The 18491-nt window shown below is 49.3% G+C and overlaps 1 protein-coding gene across 2 annotated transcripts in view; it reads right to left on the reverse strand.

Moving 5' to 3' along the window:
* Srrm4 (serine/arginine repetitive matrix 4) overlaps positions 1-18176 on the reverse strand; it is a 154048-nt gene extending 135872 nt beyond the window's left edge. The window contains exons 1-2 of one of the 2 annotated variants that reach the window (XM_026784030.1): positions 18044-18176; positions 17032-17694 (exon numbers count right to left, since the gene is read on the reverse strand). In XM_026784030.1, the coding sequence (XP_026639831.1) occupies positions 17032-17162 (131 nt within the window). In that variant the 5' untranslated portion in view covers positions 17163-17694; positions 18044-18176. Of the gene's footprint in view, positions 1-17031; positions 17695-17998 lie in introns of both variants that reach the window. The other variant, XM_005344328.3, reaches the window with a different exon arrangement.
* Positions 18177-18491: the final 315 nt, after the last annotated feature.

Consider the following 18491-nt stretch of genomic DNA (forward strand, 5'->3'; position numbering starts at 1 on the left):
TTCCTGGGTACTGTGTGTGTGTGTGTGTGTGTGTGTGTGTGTGTGTGTAAGAGAGAGAGAGAGAGAGAGAGAGAGAGAGAGAGAGGATGAGAGAGAGGAAGATGGAAGAGAGAGAAAGAGAGAGAGGATTATTTTTTGTAGTCATCCAGTGAACTCTGACACTATGTTGGGTAACTGAACTTGGTGCTTTGTCTGTTATCACTCCTGAAATGCTGGATGGATTCTAGAAATACCTTCAGTTTTAAATTGCAAGCCATGTGATGAAATATGATTCCACCTCACCGAATTCTGTCTGGAACCTGAACCATTTCTCAGTCCAGTGTATCCAGGCTGCATATGCTACCCCTTCCCCATCAATCACTCAGTAGCCACCATCACAACAAACGCTGCATGTCAAGTAACCTTAGTACTCTTGGTACCAAAGAAAGAGCAATTATACGTGTCCTTTCGGTCCAAATGTGTGTGCATGGCCAGGAGGTACCTCATGGAGACTCAGAATGTTCCTAGGTAAAAAGGGGGTGTTGGGAGATGAGGCTGGGTTTCCATGGCTGGATCACATTCAGCACTGACTTAGGTTATATTCAGGCCGGTCGTCCCCATTTCCAGCTGCTTCTTGAGAAAACTCACAACAAATGTAATCACAGCCCAAGGGCAGGGCTACACATGACTGAATGGTTTATAGGCACAAAACCTATGTTTCGATGGCAAACACATTTCCCCTCTTCTTCTTTTTCCTGGAGACGCCTGCTGGCTTAGAACAGTGGCACCCAGGTATAGCCTCCGCGCTGCTCTAGCAAAGCCAAGTCAACAACTCTGGGCTCGTTCCCACAAGGCAGTCTCTGAAAACGTGGGATCCACCTCTGTCGGTTATTAATTCATTGAAGAGATGTGATTTCTCAGTTCTAGTATTTGGTTTTCTCAGGGGGTCATCATGCTGGGAGTCAGGAGTGTGGTGCTAAACGTAAACAATGGTACTCTGGCTGCAGAGACAAGGCCAGCTCCAGCCAGCCCCTGGCAACTGCTCACACCTGTCCTTAGGAGAGCCAGCTTGAGAAGAGTGGCTTTCTCCTATAAGCTGGCCCAAGGTGTGAGACAGGCTGGGTCTCGGTGTTGCAGTGCAGGTCTCTGGTGTGTGCATTGCCAGGCTCCTTCCCAGTCTCCAGTCTGCACGATAGCCTGGGGGAGATGCATGTGTCCTATTCTGTGACTCGAGGGAGTGAAGTCCCACAGTAGCGGAGCCCTCGCTGCACTGAGCATCAGATCCTGTGGGTACGGCACAATGTGTCATGTGCCAAAATGCCACACAAAGCTCTGCCCAGAGCACCGCAGAGGGGTTCTTCCCAAATCCTGGCACTATTTTAAAAAAATGTTTATAAAGCCAGCAATTTCATCATACAGCCCCAGCTGTCTTGGAACTCGCTATGTACAATAGAAGCTGGTCTTGAACTCACAGAGATCCACCTTTCTCTGCCTCTCCACTGCAAATAAGATGAATCTCCCTTAAGTTTCACACAGGCAGGACACGGCTGGGGAAGGACACAGCCAGAGAGAAGCAGGCTCTAGAAGTTCGCCCGCCCCCACACCTTCTGCGTGGTTCTCAGGTGATCCAGGTGAGACAAAGCTGGCCCTGTCCAGACTCTTAAGTTCCAGGGTCCAACAGTGCATCTGGCCTCTGCAGCCTCCCAGCACCCTGCTGGCAGAGTACACCAAGCCAGAAATAGCGCCAGGATGCAGGATGCAGGATGCAGGACGTGTCCTCGTCACTTGCCTGAGGCGATTGTGAAATGTGAGCTCGCAGCTTAGCATCCTGGTACTCAGCAGCAGAGAGCCCTGCTCTCCTGGCTCTTAACATCCCACCAGAGAATCCAAACAATCTCGCCCTGCCTTCCAAGATGGTTTCTCAAGTCTCCTGAATGCCGCCCTGTTTCCAGCTTCCCCGGCACTCCACGACTGTCCGCCTAGCATGTGCCAACCGTTAAGCTAGATGCTTTCCCGGTACATGCATAGCTAAGGCCTTTGACTTCTGAACCCCCACCACAGCCCAGGAGGTTGAGCACCACACTGTATATATTCACAGTTCTCAGTAAATATGATTTGGGGAGTACTTATGTCCTGAGCCCTGTGCTGTGATAGCAGTAAGGAGATAAATAAGACAAAGCCTTTTGGCCAAATACATACGTACACACACTAATTAACATGGTCCACAATGGTTCCTCTATTGACACTTCTATTTCTCAGCCTAATGGTTTATGTATTTAACAGTAATTATCAGAGCTGGTTGGCCACTGACTAGCTTCTTTAGCCTCGGGCCAATGGCATCATCTTCTGAGACACTGTTTGCTCCTCTGCGAAGTGTAATGTGGTGGAGAAAGGGATCTGGCTATGTGCATAAGATGCTCCGTGGTGCCGATGGCACGCATTGTAGGTCTTCAATAGTTAGCAGTTGATAGAAGCCTCCAGAAAGCACTCCTTTCCCCGAGAAAAGGAAATGTATATCATGTGTACTACAGCCTCCTTATCCCACACCAGTGACAGACATCACCAATGGATCTTAGATACAGCCCCAGAAGCTACCTACCGCAGCACAGTGCTTCTGGCAGACATTATTAGTTGATTGTAGCTGCTAACTATCTGCAGAGTTCTGCCGCTCTGTTGTTAGCCACAGTAGCATGGTTCGGCAGCCCGGCTTTCACTCTAAGGACATCTCATTCCTCTCAGAGCGCTTACCTTGGGGGTTGAGCTGAGTTATGTGAGCCTTAGGCTCAGGAGCATGCATTAAATGCCATTCAATGTAGGTACCAAACAATGCGCTCCAACAGCACCTTGCATCCATTCTCCTGACCCGCTGATTAACTTGGAGAAGCCTTTATCTTTGGTTAACTGTCCTCTCGAGAGAGAGACAGTGAGTCTCAGAGGGTCTGCTCAGGAGTCACTGCATATGCAGTGGGGTAATACTCTGAGCTATCAGCCTTGGTGGACTTTCTTGTCTCTGTTTCCCCTACCGTCAGGCCAGGGCTCTACCGTCTCTGCCCAAGGAGGCTGTGTCAAGGCTGTAGACAGGAAGGATGTAAGCATGTCTCAGATTTTGCTTTTCTGCAACCCTTCCTTGGGGAAGGCAACTTAAAGAGAGGCTCAAAGAAACCCAAAAGAAGAAAGATTCCCCTGAACAAAGAAATTGCTTCTGGGGGAGGGGGTGGTGGGAACCAGTCAGGTGCCACATGGGCAGGGATGATGGACATCACCATGGTAACATGTTTCAACTGATAACCAAAGGCTAGCACTCTACCCGGCTTGGCAACCTTTGGCAAATACAATACCCTCTCTGAACTTGTCTTCACTTGTAATATGAAGAATGTTTTCAGTGATGTCACGTGTGAGTGTAAGCAAGGCGAAGTGAGTGGTAAACCCTGGTGCTTATGAGATGTTTACCTGCTCCACTGTCTGCGCCATATGTGCCTCCCTGGGATGCCATTTTGAAGTTTAGCTCTGGTCAAGAACACTTGTGAGGGTCTAGAGATAATTGAGCCATGATGAGAATTTGCTGCTCTTGCCACAAACCCGGTCAGCTTCCAGCACCTACATGGCACCTCACAATGGTTATAGCTCCAGGTGCAGGGAATCCGATGCCCTCTTTTGACCTCCATGAGCACCAGGTATTCACATGGCATACATATGCAGGTGAAACACTCGTACATATAAAACAAGAACAAATAAGTCTTTATATGAATAATAGCTAACACCTGCTGTCTCCTGTCCCCGAAGACTTATTCCATTTTATAGTGTAAGCATGGAGCTTGGAGGAGTTAAGCAACTTAGTGAAGGCCACACCTTGCAGGGATCAGCTTAAAGATTGTAGTCCAGGTGAGAGTGTGACCCCCGAGTATCATCTTCAAGGTCCCCAAGGCTCTATGGGCCTCTTTCTAGAACAGGGCTGTCTGGTCCTCCTTATGGGTGATTGCCCAGTGCAGGAGGGACCATCAAGATCCTGCTGCCACTTACCCAGCCCCACAAGGTGAGCCTCAACTCAAGACAGGCCCTTCCTCTTTTCCCTGAGCCCTGGAGAGTCACTCAGAAGCATGGTGGCAGGACAGGGCAACCTTGACGGTGACACTTGGGGCTCCAAATCTTCACCTTAACTGCAATTCTCATGTTGAGCCCTGCAAGGCCATGGCCTTTACAGAGTCGCTTAAATCCTCCACATTCTATAAAATCGGGATGCTGATGCAGAGTGTTGGGGCCGAGAAGCAGTAAAATTATTGCTGTAAATTATCTAACACAGAGCCTGCTTTGTCCATGGGAGAGGCCCACAGTTTCACTGTGTAACTGCTGATTTGTGTGGCCTTGCCCAAGTCACCTTGCTGCAGGTCGTGGCCTTGGTTCTGTTTGTGACAGTGGTAACTTCATTCTGTTTTCTGATGGCTAATTATTTATAAATAATAATAAATATAAATAAATAATATAAGCTTCAGAATGGAGGCATTCTACTAATTGTTAGGCTTTGTGCGTGATAGAAGATCAATGCCGGGTGAAGGCACAGGCAAGCAACCGAAAGGCAGATGTGAAATCCCTTGACATGGGTTTAAGGAAAGGGCCATGGGAAGTGTTGTGATTTTTCTTCTGACAGGAATGAACTACATATAGACATGAAAATCTCCAGAGCAAAAATAAATCCGAGCAGAAAGGAAACCTGAGGCCTCTGTGTTTTGGCTTCTGTTTAGGTTTTGAGATAGAGTCAACTATCCCTATCTCAGTGTGCCCAGGCTGTACTTGAACTCCCAAATCTCCTCCTTTAGGTTCCCAAGTGCTAAGATTACAGGTGCTCTCCACTATGCCTGGAGGTTAAGTTTTCAGGAAGGGATCAGGATTAGAAGATTAAAGCAAGTATTCTGAACTGTCCGTCAGTTTTTATCATTAATTAAATAGACAAGTAGATCTCAATAAATATTGGTTGGATAGGAAGAAGGATAGATGGGCAGGTGGTGAAGGACTGAGTATTTAGATGTGCACATGGGTGTGTGCATGAGTGAATGGATGGGGGGAATAGTTGGGTGGACGGATGAATGAATGAATGAATGGTGCTTGAATGAATGAGTGGGCGGGTAGCAGATGAGTAAGTAAATAGATGGCTGGATATGCGTGTGTGTGAGTGAGTGGATGGGTAGTGAGTGGTTGGTGGGTGAATGGATGGAGAGATAGATGGGTGTATGTATATATGTATGTATGTATGTATGGGTGGGTGGTTGGGTAGATGGATGAGTGGGTGGGTGGATGGATGCAGGGATGGTACACAGATGAGTAGATGATGAATGGGTGGATAGAAGGGTATATGAAGATATGGCTGGAGAATGAATGTGTCTATGTATTGAATGAATGAATGAATGAATGAATGAATGAACAGATAAAGAGTAGATGGGTGGGAGGACAGAATGGTGGGTGGATAACTGGATGGTGGATAATAACCAATGGGTGTAAGATGTATTATTGAAGAAGGTACAAGAAGTAAATGCAGGGCTGGGTTCAGTTCTCAGCAACCATGAGGAACTGTGCAGGTAAAACATGACCATAACTGCCCAATGCCTGTGCCTAGGTGAACTGACCTGGAGTAGATGGTCTCTAAGTGAGTTAGCCTGGGGTAGGTGGTCCTAGTCAAAACTTACTTTCTTTGTCTCTATTTCCTGAGGAAACTGTGGCATTAACGTAAGCATCAAACTGACGAGTCCCCAAATAGAAGCACCGGGTGATGCCAATGAATGGATACCCCGAGCCATGTTCTTTCCCGTGCTCCACCGTGGCACCAAGATGGACCAGGATGGAGCCATATAGTGGGTAAGAAAGAAGCTTATCAAGAGTTTCCATGTTTCCATATGGTGCTCCGATTTCATTCCTAGGTCTGATAAGCAGAACAGGTATTCCAGACTGTGTAAGATTCACACCCTAGTTCTCACGTTACCTGGCTTAGACTGAGGCCACCTTCCTTCCTCCTTGATCTTCTCATCCACAAAAGGTCACGGTATCTAGCTACTTCAAAAGGTGACTATCTGCAGATAAAGTATTTTTCTCGGGATTGGGCAAACACCAAGCACTCAAAAACTATTATCAGTAGTTATAATTGTGTCCCTTGATGGATTCCCGTGTACTGTGTGACTTGGGCAATGCCCAGGACTGTTTCTCCACCTGCATAGTCAAACATAGACCTCTCTGGTTCTCAGGCTAAAGTTTTACCCCGGTCAGGGGTAAAACCCCCATTGTGTCCTATATGTCGCTCTACTCTGCTAAATTCTCTTTGGACGTGAACTTGAGTGGATGGGGGCAGCCATGTCTGAAATTCAGGTCCCATCAAAAATCAATCGCCATCCCATTCCTGTATTACAGGCCAGACTGCTTGGCGTAGGGATAGCGAAGGACATGCTTATGGCCACACAGGTTTAACCAGAGCCCTCCCAGCTGCACAGGCCCCTCCCCAGACACTCAATGGGCATCGGCTTGGTGAATGAGAGCTCATGCTTTCTTGTGGTGGGGTGGGCAGAGGGCTGGGCACACAGAGCGCAAAATATGGGGAGCTATAGCAGGTGGCTCTTTGGACCTAAGTGTGGGTGACAAACATCAGCTATCTTTAGTAGTAAGTCACCTGAGCCATAGCTGGGATCTCCACGACACTTGGTTCATCCTGAGACCCCAAGAAAACATCAGATACCTCCATCATCACTGGGACCCTAGTCTCAACTCCTGAACTAAAACCACTGCAGGAGGATTGGTGAAATGATTTATTACATGCCAGCCCTCTCTGGAGGATGAGCAGATGCTCTAATGTTTACAGGGACAGCTCTGGCATACAGCCCGTTCAGTAGCTAAAGGTGCCAGGGTCATTTCTGCCCTGACTCTTGGGTCTATACTAGCAGTATCCCCTTGGGTCCAGGGACTTTGTAACTCAGAGGGATGGAAAAAAAAATTTGGAACAAAAGATCTGGTGTCTATGTCTATGCCAGATCATTTTAAGACCTCAGTTTCTCTCCCATGAAATGGGCATGAGATTGCTATTTACTGCTGCAAAGACTGAGTGACACCCACAGCGACAGCCTGCCTGACGGCAGGGTGAGGATCTGCCTTGCTTCGTGGTCTAACTTCAGGCATATCGTTCCACAGCTCTGAGCTTCACTTGTCTGTATTTGTAAAAGGGGAATCAATCAACATGTTTCCCTCTATCCCCAGGGAACGCTGAGCTCTATGGTGTCTTGGGACTGGTGTCAAGTGGCATGTCTGTCAGCGGTGGCTCTTCGCTCTCCTTTCTGGTGTGTTCCGAAATGCCATGCTTGTTCTGTGTCTCGGTCTTCCTGTCCCTAAATGACCGAGGCTTGTTCCTGCAGTGTGCCCTCTGGGCTGCCCTCTCGGCTGGCTGTGGACGGATCCGGGTGACAGGGGTGCAGGAAGGGTGGGGGAAAGCGCTAGGATGGTAATGGCCTCTCGTTTCTGCTCCAGATGCCCTGTTACATGGCTCCAGCCCACACAGCGCCAGCGCTCAGACACCTGCCACATCTCTGGACCTGGCACCTGGCTGTAGGAGGGAGGCCAAGACAGGGGAACTGGACGAACAAAAGCCCATTGTCTTCTGCTTCTGGAAGCTCTGAAACTTGATGCCCCAAACAACAGCCTAGCAGCTCACCTGCTATGCTAGGCACAGTCTGGGGGCAGATGGGCATCTTACCAGGATATCAGGCAAGTCAGTGGGCAGCATATGCCACAGGAGACCCTGAAGGGGCAGGGAAGGGGGCTGAGGTAGGAATATAGAGCTGGTGTTTGGTCAACTGACTGCAGTAGAGATGCTTGTTCAAACCAGAGACCCTGGCATTGGACCCAGAACTCACAGAACCTGTTTGTTTGAGACAGAATCTCACTATGTTGCCTAGGCTTACCTAGGGCTCACTATGTAGATAACAGTTGTCTCAAACTCATAGAAACACACCTGTCTCCACCTTCCCAGTGCTGGGATTAATGGCACGGGGCACTACACCCCACTTTCTTCTTTGAAAGGTTTTTATCTTTAATTATGTGCATGTTTGTGTGGTGGGGCTATGCACTTGTGGGTGTGCAATGCCTGTGGAAGCCAGAAGAGGGCGCCAAGGCTCCTGAAGCTGGAGCTACGTGAGGTTGTGAGATGCCCAAAGTAGATGCTGGAAACGGAACGCGGGTCTTCTACAAAAGCAATACACACTCTTAGCTGCTAAGCCATTTCCCTAGCTCGGAGTTTTGTTTTTTTCCTCCCCCTTTCTCATGGCATATCTCTCTCAGCAGGAAATAACAAAATACCACTATGCACTGTATTTATAAATTACATATGCATTCTGCAGCTAAGCCCATTCAAAATCGTCCTCAGCCTGTAACTGAGGATGACGATGGCCCCGAGCTCTTTAGCGCCACCGTTGTGGTACGGCCTCTCTGTACTTCCGTTTCCTCCTCTGCGCTTTCGGTGGCGTTCTCCTCGCTCATTCCTCGTGTGCTTAATTCCTGTAATAAATTCTAGGATCCCACAAAGACTGGGAAAGATGTCGTGCCTGGCCTCTGTGGTTCAAATTGTTCTCCTCTGAATCCCATAGAGGAACCTTGCCCCTTCTGTACACTGGTGATTGTGCTGATCAGCTTGGCGTCTTTGTAACAAACACACGAGTTAATTAAACTCACCAAAGGACTCACAGTTTTCTCTTGTTACCATGTGGATCCCAGGGACTGAACTCAGGCCGTCGGCCTCGGCTGAAAGTGTCTCTATCCCTAAGCCATCTCACTGGCCGTGCCTCTCTTCCCACAGCCCTTCAGCTGTCATCCAGACTTCCAGCTGTCTAGCTAAGTTTAAGTTTTAATGAAGTCCGTGAACAGGGACCCATTGGTGGGTGTTGCTGCTCTGTGAAACTGCCGGCAGGATCTGAGCTCCGAGAACCCACCAACTAAGGGATTCCCTGCCTGCGACACATTTGTGTCCAGAGGCTCTTACTACTTGCTGTGAGCAGACACCTGTGGGCATGAATTACTTAATAACTGCTTCAGACTTCAGCACATCCCAGTAGTTGCTTTGGCTTTGTTTCTATGACAATTTGAAATTTTTGTTTCATGGAATTCCACATAGAGGCTATTGCATGTGAAAACTCCCCCTGCAATATTTCAAGGTGAAGAAGAAGAAAGAGAGAGAGAGAGAGAGAGAGAGAGAGAGAGAGAGAGAGAGAGAGAGAGAGACAGAGCCCAAAGACTGCTTCTAACTGCAAAGAACAACCCAGTGTTTACACACCAGGCTATGAGAGACAGATGAGACACCATGGGAACAAAATTTACCACTGTAAGACTATGAGAGTCAGGCCAAAAAAGCATCCTTCTCAGTGTCCTGAGAGCCTGGAAATGTCCCTGCTTCACTTTAAGACAGGAAGGCTGCATTGGAGTTGGGACAGGAGCGATTTGGGATGGGGACCTGGGCTGCCAGGACTGACATCTCCCTGGATGTGGGAGATTAGGAACTGAGAGCCTAGGGACAGTTTACCAGGTTCCCAAGATTCCCTTGATCTAACTCCTGTTGGGAGTCTTGGGAGGCATCTTCTATAGCTGGGACTTTCTTCTCTTCCTCTATTGCTCTTCAAATGTCCTAGGCAGCTTCCACCCCAGGACCTGCCGTGGCTGTTCCCTCTAACTCAAATACTTTGTCCCCAGCTGTCTTCACAGTCTGCTCCTTCTCAAGAGATTCTCAACAAAGAGGCTCCTCCCCTCACCCTACACCCTTTCTTCTCTTTCTTACAGGGCTGACGGTCACCTGACCATATATTTGTTTATTGATTTGGTGCTCATTCCCTGTCTTTTTTTTCTTCCAAAAGAGCAGGGACTTCTGTTGCTCAGTTGCCACTGTACTTACTGTGCAGTATCTCAATAAAGCTGCTGAAGGGCGAATGAGTAGAACACAACTCAATGCCACAGCCAAATGCCGCTGGTTTGCTTTGCGGATCCCTTCCCCTGCTGGCAGTGCCACCTTCGATGCCTGTGGACTCTCTGCCATCCCCCCTCCATCATCACTGGTTGTCTGAAGAACACAGAATGCATTTGTATTAGCTATCTAGACCATGAAAGACAAGAAAGCTAATGGCCCATACCAGAGACAGTGCCCTTGAGCCAGCGGCAGGGGGGTTGGGAATTTTGTATTACAGGGACTGTTTCTTTCTGGTGCCCCCCACAGGTGATGCCATGCCCCCCAGGGGTGATGCTGTGTCCCCCACAGGAGACACACACTCTAGATGGTTTTGCCAGCTATTACTCTTAAAAGAAAAAAAAAAGGCCTTTGAGACTCTCCTGAGCACAAAGACCCCATTCCTTCCCCCTCATCATGTCTCACTGGCAGATTAAATTAATGAGAAAATAAAGTCATATCCGTTTCACAAGTCAGATACCTAAGGAGAGCTGTGGACAGTGCTGTGCTGGGATCTCCCCCTTCTCTGTTGGAACCATATTCCTGAACTTCATGTCCCATCGGAGCACATAAGCCCAACCACCTGGAGTCGCAGGTTTGTGTCTCCCTTTCCGAAAACATGATACCCTTAAAGAGAGAGGCCACATTTTATTCAGTTTTTCCTCCATGATGGGCCCAGCTTGAAGGAATAATAAAAGCTGTGATTTATTATTGGTAACAAGAACTAACACAGAATAAGTCCTTACCTCTTGCCAGGCAGTGCTATCTACAAATGAACTCATCCGGTCCCCTCAATGGTTCTTTGAAGTGGTTGCTATTATTAGCCCATTTTATGGATGAGGAAATCAAGACTGAGGTCGAGTCATTTGCCGGAATTCTCCTTGCCAGCAAGTGCATGTGGGCAGAAAGGAGAACCACTGATTGGGCTTCTGCACACTGGCAGGTTCTGCACACGGCTCTGCAGAGCTCAGCCCCTCTGGAGAACTGCAAAGCCATGTGCAGAACTGAATGGAGGGGCTCGATGGAGCTGTGTCAGGTCTGATGCACACACTTGTCATCCCGGTGCTATGGAAGCAGGGACAGGCAACTCTGCGGGCGCACTGGCTAGTCCCCACCTGACGGGGCAAGGTCCAGACGGGGAGAGACTTGGTTACAAAATAAAAAGGAAGGAAGGAAGGAAGGAAGGAAGGAAGGAAGGAAGGAAGGAAGGAAGGAAGGGTGAAAGGCAAGGCGAACAGTAGACGGTGCTTAAATAATAATACACAGCATTGTCCTCTGGCTTCTATGTGCACATATATATACACGTGTGTGCACACACCTGAACACACACATGCATACACATACATGAATAAACACACACACACGGACACAACCACAGCCACAGCCACATGCACAAACACACAGACCAGACACAGCCAAACACACACATAGGGTGGGGACAGGCACAGGCAGGCGCTTGCTCGCACACACGCACTTGTGCACACGCACACAGCCCCCCAGAGTACTGACATAAAGGAGAGCAATGTCAGGGAGTCCGAGCACCCCATTAACATCCTCTCATGCCTCAGCAGAGTCTTCGGAACAAAGTCACTGAAGAACTCTCCCTAAGTCCCAGCCAATTCTGCCTTGCAGGAAGACGGATCCAGCTTTCCAGAAAGAACCCTCAGAGTTCTTTTAATTTATTGTGATTTTGTACCATGCTTGATGTATCTGTGGAGCCTAAGGTTCATGACCCACAAGGCTGATGGCATCCAATCTAACCTACTGACCTCTACTGGACAGCATGCCTACTCTTTGTGCCAGACAGACATTTTTATCTGGGGAGCCTCACCCTGACACCAGGGAGAGTTTGTTTGCAGCCTGTGTCCTTCAACAGCATGGATTAGAACCCTCAGAGTGTCAGATCGAGGTGGGGCTGGAAGAGAGTGCAGCTTCCCCCAGGTTGAAGCCTTGCATATGTCAATCAACCCACCCAACACCCCTTGACCATCTCCACCCCATGCTTCTTTAAAGCTAGCACATTTGCCAAGCAGACACAGAAGAATGTCACAAAGGGTCTCTCCATCACTAGCCTCTGTGTGCCTTTCAACACATTTCAGTCTTTCAGACGGGGAAATGTTTGACCCCAGCAATATCACTCCCTTCCCCCAGAGGAGCCTGTGTTCATGGCCAGGGCAAGCATTTTCTGTGACCCTCAGACCACTGGCTCTTAACCACGGTTGTCAGAAAAGCATCATCCAAATGCCCCTCACACCGATCCCACGTGGAGACAGCACAAATGTGTTAACCGATTGCTTGGCACCAAGAGGAGACTCAAATTAAATGGTTCAAAGGCATTTGTTTCCTCCTTTACAGTTTGGCCATCTTTCCCCTCGTGCAGTAAAACCTCCAACAGTTTGGAATTTATGAGCCTTTGGACAAGGACTGGGCTCCAGTCTGGAGTATTCTGCATGAAAAGGATTTTTTGAAGAAAATTAATAGCTTGCCAAACAAATAGCAAAGGGAATGCACGCTCTGTTTAAGGGGGGCTTCTGCTCTAGCCCTTAACAAACACTCACACATCCGCAAACAATTCATATGCTAATTCCTAATGATTTTTACATGTTCATTAAGTCCCCAGCTACGGCTATTTATCGATATGATTATTATGGTTCGAGCTGCTTTAAAAGCTAGGTTTTCGCTGATCAGGAACTTTTTAGATACAAACTTTCTGAGGCTGAGCTAGATTAACAGAGGAATTAAGGGAACGTGACTCTCCTTTGTGGGGGTAAGAGAGGGGTCTCGTGTATGTCCTTGATCTCACTGATTCCTGGGGAGGGGTGTTCCTGCCAGGTACTGTCAGGTGAGCTATGACTGTGCTGAGCCTTGCTCTGGGTTTCTTAGGATCATCCGTGTTAGAATTCCATTCTAAACAGCTGTTCTCATTCCTGCCTTCCTCTCTTTCTCCTGCTCTCCTCCTCCCTTCCCCCCTCTTCCTTTCCCTCTCTTCTACACAGCTTCAGCTTCAGATGTCAACTTGACACATCCCAGAGCCACCTAGAAAGAGGTGATCTCAGTTCAGGAACTACCTCCATCAGACTGGCCTGTAGGCAAGACCTCTGGGGGCATTTTCTTGATGAATGATTGCTAAGGAAGGCCCAGACCACTATGGGTGGTGCCATCTCTGGGCAGATGATCTTGGGCTGTATAAGAAAGCAAGCTGAGCAAGTCATGAGGAGCAAGTCGGTGAGGACCACTCCTCCATGGCCTCTGCATCAGCTCCTGCCCCAGGATCCTGCACTGAGTTCCTGTCCTGACTTCCCTCCGTGATGAAGTGTGACTTGGGAGTGTAAGTAAAAACACACCGTTTCCTCCAGTGTCACATACGGTCAGTGTTTTTATAACAGCAACAGAGGAGCAAACTAGAGCGTCCCTTTCCTCTTTTCCCCTCTTGGTTTCTTTTGCTTTTCTTTCCTTCCTCCCCATCCCCTCTTTCAGGGTCTTCCCATGCCATGCAGGTTGATGGTGAACTCACAATCAGCCTGCTTCAGTGACCTGAGCCCAAAGGCTATTCTATAAGGTGTTTATGGATCAGTTCAGAATCCAGATTTCACTGTGCCCCACCCCAAGTCTACAACCAGAGAAGAAAAGAGTTATCTTCCATGCTGGTTAATCTCCGTTGTCAATTATATGAGAACTAGAATCACCGGGATGGAGGTGGGGCCCCTGGACATGTTCATGGGAAACAATATTGATTAGGATCACGGAAGTGGGAAAACCACCACTATGGGTGACACCATTCCCTAGGTTGGGGAGGTAGAAGGAAATGGCTGAACCTGAGTGTTATCACTCTGTTCCTGGCTACGGATCCCATGTGATCAGTGGCCCAAAGCTCCCACCGGTTGAATTCCTCACCATGTTGTTCTATACCCCTGAATTATGTGCTGACATCAACTCTTTGCCACATAAGTTGCTTTGGGGGGTATTTAATCACAGGGAGAAAATCAAGCCACTCACATGGCGGGGGAACTATGGGTCAGCCCTCTTGGCCTCTGTGTATTAATCTCATCTCAATTGTGTAGCCCGTCCAGAGCAGAACTTTCAAATGTCAATGTTTAGCATTAGTTGAGGGAGAGATGAAACAGATCTGGAGGCCGTGCTTCCTTTTAGCCACTCTGAGCTGCCTTACAGGACAAAGGTCTATTGAACAAACACTCTAAGCCACGCACATGGCAGAGTTTCACCTGGCTCAGTCCTCAAGGAGGCTGAGGTAGTGATAGGTACAGACTCTGTTTTCAAACTGACAAACGTGTTCAGTGAGGTGAAGGTTCTGGTTCAGGAAACAAACAATCCAGGACAGGACCCCAGGTTTTCTGACGTTCACATCAGCACGAAAGCGACCACTGTGGTATCCGGCGTCTCACTGGGCTCTGCCATCCTGACATCTGAGTCAGACATCTGCCTGAAACTTGATGCAAGAGAAAACTCCTGCCTCATCAAGAATGCCTCACACAGGGAGGGTGGGGGAGAAGGGAGGGGCCGAGGAGCGGGTCTGCTTAGAAGGCAATTGCCCATCATAGCATGTTGCTGTGGAATCAACAACTTAAAATGCATACCCTAGTACTGGTATTAAATTATCTTCAGCCATAGACTTACGATATCCTGGAGAGGCTCATCCAGAGGAGGGACCCTCATTTATAATCAAATATTAAGTGTGCAACCTACAGGATTGGCTGATTGGCTGGTGGTTCACTCATACCTCCCCCATCTTCCCACAGGCATGGATTGTGCCAATCCTCTGACTGAGCTGGGCTTGGCTCAAGCAACTAAACATTTCTGATGAGAACAAGTCGGCAGCTTGTCTCAGAAAGAGTCGCCAGGGCTCCACGGAAGCTATACAGCATCTCTCTCCATTTTCTTTCCAGGAGCTCGGCTTTGGAAGCGTGACATTTCTACCTCTAGTGATACAGAACGCTAGAAGGGAGCGGGAACTGACCATCGCTGCTGTATGCAGCTGATATGGTGAGCGTGGGAATGATTCGGTCTTACAGTTAGTCTGTTGGAACCAGACTAAACCAGGCTTTCTGGGGACTCGGATATAAATGTTCCTTGCAATCTCTACCCGGGATTAGATATCACATCTACAGACCAGAATGTGTTCTACAGAGAGGAGCCGCCAATCATAGAGGCATTCTTGTATAATATCAATCAAGAGCTTATAGAACTCTGACATAAACTTCAAGGGTGTTGACCAGGGAGATAGAAACCCAGGACATTAAAACACATCAAGGGTGAGAAAATACTGAGGGTGTACGGAACTCTTGCAAAAGTCACACCAGTGAAATTAAAACGAATAAAAGCTGTAGGGCTAGGGTGTCTCTCAGTCAATTCATAGGATCAAAGCCTTTTGGCAAGAAAATGGTATGTAGGTAGAATCAGACAGACGGTCAGACAGACAGTCAGACAATAGACAGAAAGGCAGAACCATGTGTGGTAATAGTAGGGACCACTTTCCTAAATTAAAACAGCATTGAGAACCTGCTTTCCTCCCCAGTGCAGCACTAAAATAGACAGAAGACTGTGGACCAAATACTTCTGTCACCAGACAAATTCTCCCTGGTTCCTCCAGCAAGGCCATTTTCTATGACCAGTGCGGCACTGATGTGCCCGGAGTGGAAGCGAGAAGGTGAAGCCGGTGGCAGAAGACCAAGAAGATAAAAGCGCTGACGTCAAACCCTCTACAAAGAACCTCCAAACAAGCAGACGCACACCAGCTTTAATGACATTTGATGTCACCCCCCACCTCTCTAGCCCCCTCAGGGAGCTTCCCCCCTCTCCTGAGCATAACCTCGCCTCTGCTCAAGGCTCTACATTCTGCTGGTCCTTCCTGCTTCCTGTCCACACATGCCCTACACAGGATGCTCTGTTGGTCTAAAGACCTGTCTGAGCTTCAGTTGGAACAAAGAAAAGTTCCTGGGTGTGGGTTTGCTCCTTTCAGATATTTTTCTCCAATCAACCTTCATCGATCCCACACTTGCTGGAAAGTTCAGACTTAGTTGCTGCTAGGCCAGGCATTCTGTCAGGGCCTCTTTCCCAGACATGTTTTCAATCTATTCCCTAATGCAGCCTGCCAGTACTAATCAATCCCGCGAGTGGTCCCCCAGATCCGCTTCTTCCTTTTACTCTCAGAACCGCTCAGCCGGTAGCACCAAGAGATGAGTTTTCATACAGGCTTGATTTTCCCTGACAGAGGGCATAGCCTTCGTCTCAAGCTCCTCTAAATCTAACGATCTGAGAAAACATCAGGTTTTTCTCTGCCAAGGAAGGCTTCTGTGTGCCCCCGGCCCCGCACCTCCTCTTTACCCTGCATCCTGTTCTCTTTTTCTTCTGCCTTTTATTTCTTTCCTTATTTTCTCCTCTGGTCATTTTTTTTAAACCTCCACTCTAGAACCACAACTCATTCCAAAGTTCGAAGCCACCAGATTCTTTAAAAAATAAAATAAAACTTCCACGATTACCTTCATGCTGACTTTGAGCTCAGAGACTTGGTTTTGAATGCTGGAGGGGAAAAAAAATTCAGCCCCAGCAGCAGCCTCAGCTAAGCACGGAGGAGGGTGCTGTCTGGAGTGTATTTGAAGGAACAGCATATGGACTTTTGTCAAAACCTTAGAGCCCACTAGTTTCTGAGCTTGAGTTAGAATACCCTCTCTGAACATTGTCAGAGGTGAGTTCATGCTTTGGACAGTATCCCCCCAACACCTCAGATCCACCACTCTCTTGCCCCCCTGACCGATGAGCTTGGCAATAGCTGAAAAAGTTTTCAGGGAAGTGCATACCCAAGTCACACCGCCCACCCTAAGAAAGCAAAGGGGTTTTGCATAGGAGGTGTGGAGTCTGTGGGAGTGTTGTTCCCCGCCAAAGAATTCCTGTCCCTTTTCAACAGCCTCCTCCCTACCCAGGCGAATATTTCCCTAGTTCCAGAGTGAGATACCGAGTATGACCGACATAGTCCAGGCACCCTGACCCAGCTGCCTAAGTCCACCTGTCAAGATTCTGGGGCGCAGGCAAGAAAAGGGGGGAACTTTCCAGTGTCCCCAACTCACGAACGAGGTCATTACCTTGGCAGTGGCTTGCGGGCTGTGATACTGGCAACGATGATGCTCTCGGGACGCGGAGTGGCCACTGCTTTGAAGGTCCCTTTCCAGAACTTCTCAAACAGCTGTTTCTCGCCCTGCTGCAGGCTCGTCATCCTGAAAACCCAAGGAGTCCGGACGACCGGGGCGCTGTCCGAAGTGCTGAAATGTGAATTCCAAACCCGATGACACGCCCTTGGTTCCGGGGCGCTGTCCGCGTGAAAGCCCCAAGGGGTGGGGTGGGGGAGAGACCAGAGTTCTGGGAGGGGGATGGGATTGAATGGGACTACTCAGCCTGGCAGGCGGCGGAGATTGAAGGTGGTCCCCCGGCTGGGTTCACCTCCCGCCTTGGCTCTGAACTGCGCTGGGAGCCGGCCGAGCTTGGCGTCCTCAGCAAAGCAAAGCTGGGCCGGCTTTCTCTACCGCGCAAGGAACAGAGAGGAGGAGACCGGGGCGTCTGCCGTGCGTGCGCGTGTGAGCTCCAGCGCGCCCGGGTTTTGTCTCTTGCACAATGTGACGTTGGAAGAGGAGGCTGGTCGCGCGAGCTGTACTTTCCTCCCTCCCCTTCTCGGTCTCCTCCTTCGCCAGCAACCCCTCCTTCGGTGGCTCAGCCTCCCGCCGCCATCTGCATAACAAAGGCCCGCAGATCTGGGGAGGAGAAAGGGCGGGGCGTGCGCTTGTCTCCAAGGCCCGGTGGCCAGAGTGGTTGTTCCGACCCCTCTGCGAAGAAACCCCAGCACTCGGAATAAAATCGAGCTGGAGATCCTCCGTCCCAGACCTCACCCCTCCTCCATCGTCGCAGGCCTTCCCCTCAACCCTTGCATGCGCACTCACAGCGCTAAGCCACCTCCCTATATCCCTTTGCAAGACTTGGAGCACATCTTCTGTAGAGTGAGCTAGTAAAAACAGCCCCACCTACCCGCCCACGCCAACCTGCCTGCACCATCCCCACCTCTGGGAAGGACTGCTGAGCTCTGCAAAGTGGAGGTGCCCCTACTTTTTCCTTTTTATGCCTGGGGGCCGTGGGCTCCCCCGTCCCCCATCCAGAAAATGCCATTTGATGGACAATCCGTCGCCAGCACGGTTTCTCGCCATCTGCCGAGCCGGCCCCCACCCGCAGAGGGGCGCAGCGTCACATCTGTGCCTGCGGCTCTGTAAAGGATATCTCTTTTGTGCCTTGCAGCCGGCCTGCCTCGCGTCCCCGCTGCCAAAGCCCACACCCCTCCCCCACCCTTTCTCCCCACCCCTGAGAACCCAGAGCTTGTAAGTGAGGCGGCAGTCCGATTTGGCAACGAAAGCACTCGGGTGGAGGGGGCAAGGGGGGTGTTTGAGGATTACAAGGAGTTAGTAACTTTTTGGGTTTTCCTCCTTCTGCCTCCCCACTCCCCTCAATCCCAATCAATTCTGAGCAGGGGCTCAGAATCTCTGACTCCAGAAACGCAGGA

Source organism: Microtus ochrogaster, chromosome 2, assembly GCF_000317375.1.
Source record: "Microtus ochrogaster isolate Prairie Vole_2 chromosome 2, MicOch1.0, whole genome shotgun sequence".
In the NCBI taxonomy this organism is placed as follows: domain Eukaryota; kingdom Metazoa; phylum Chordata; class Mammalia; order Rodentia; family Cricetidae; genus Microtus; species Microtus ochrogaster.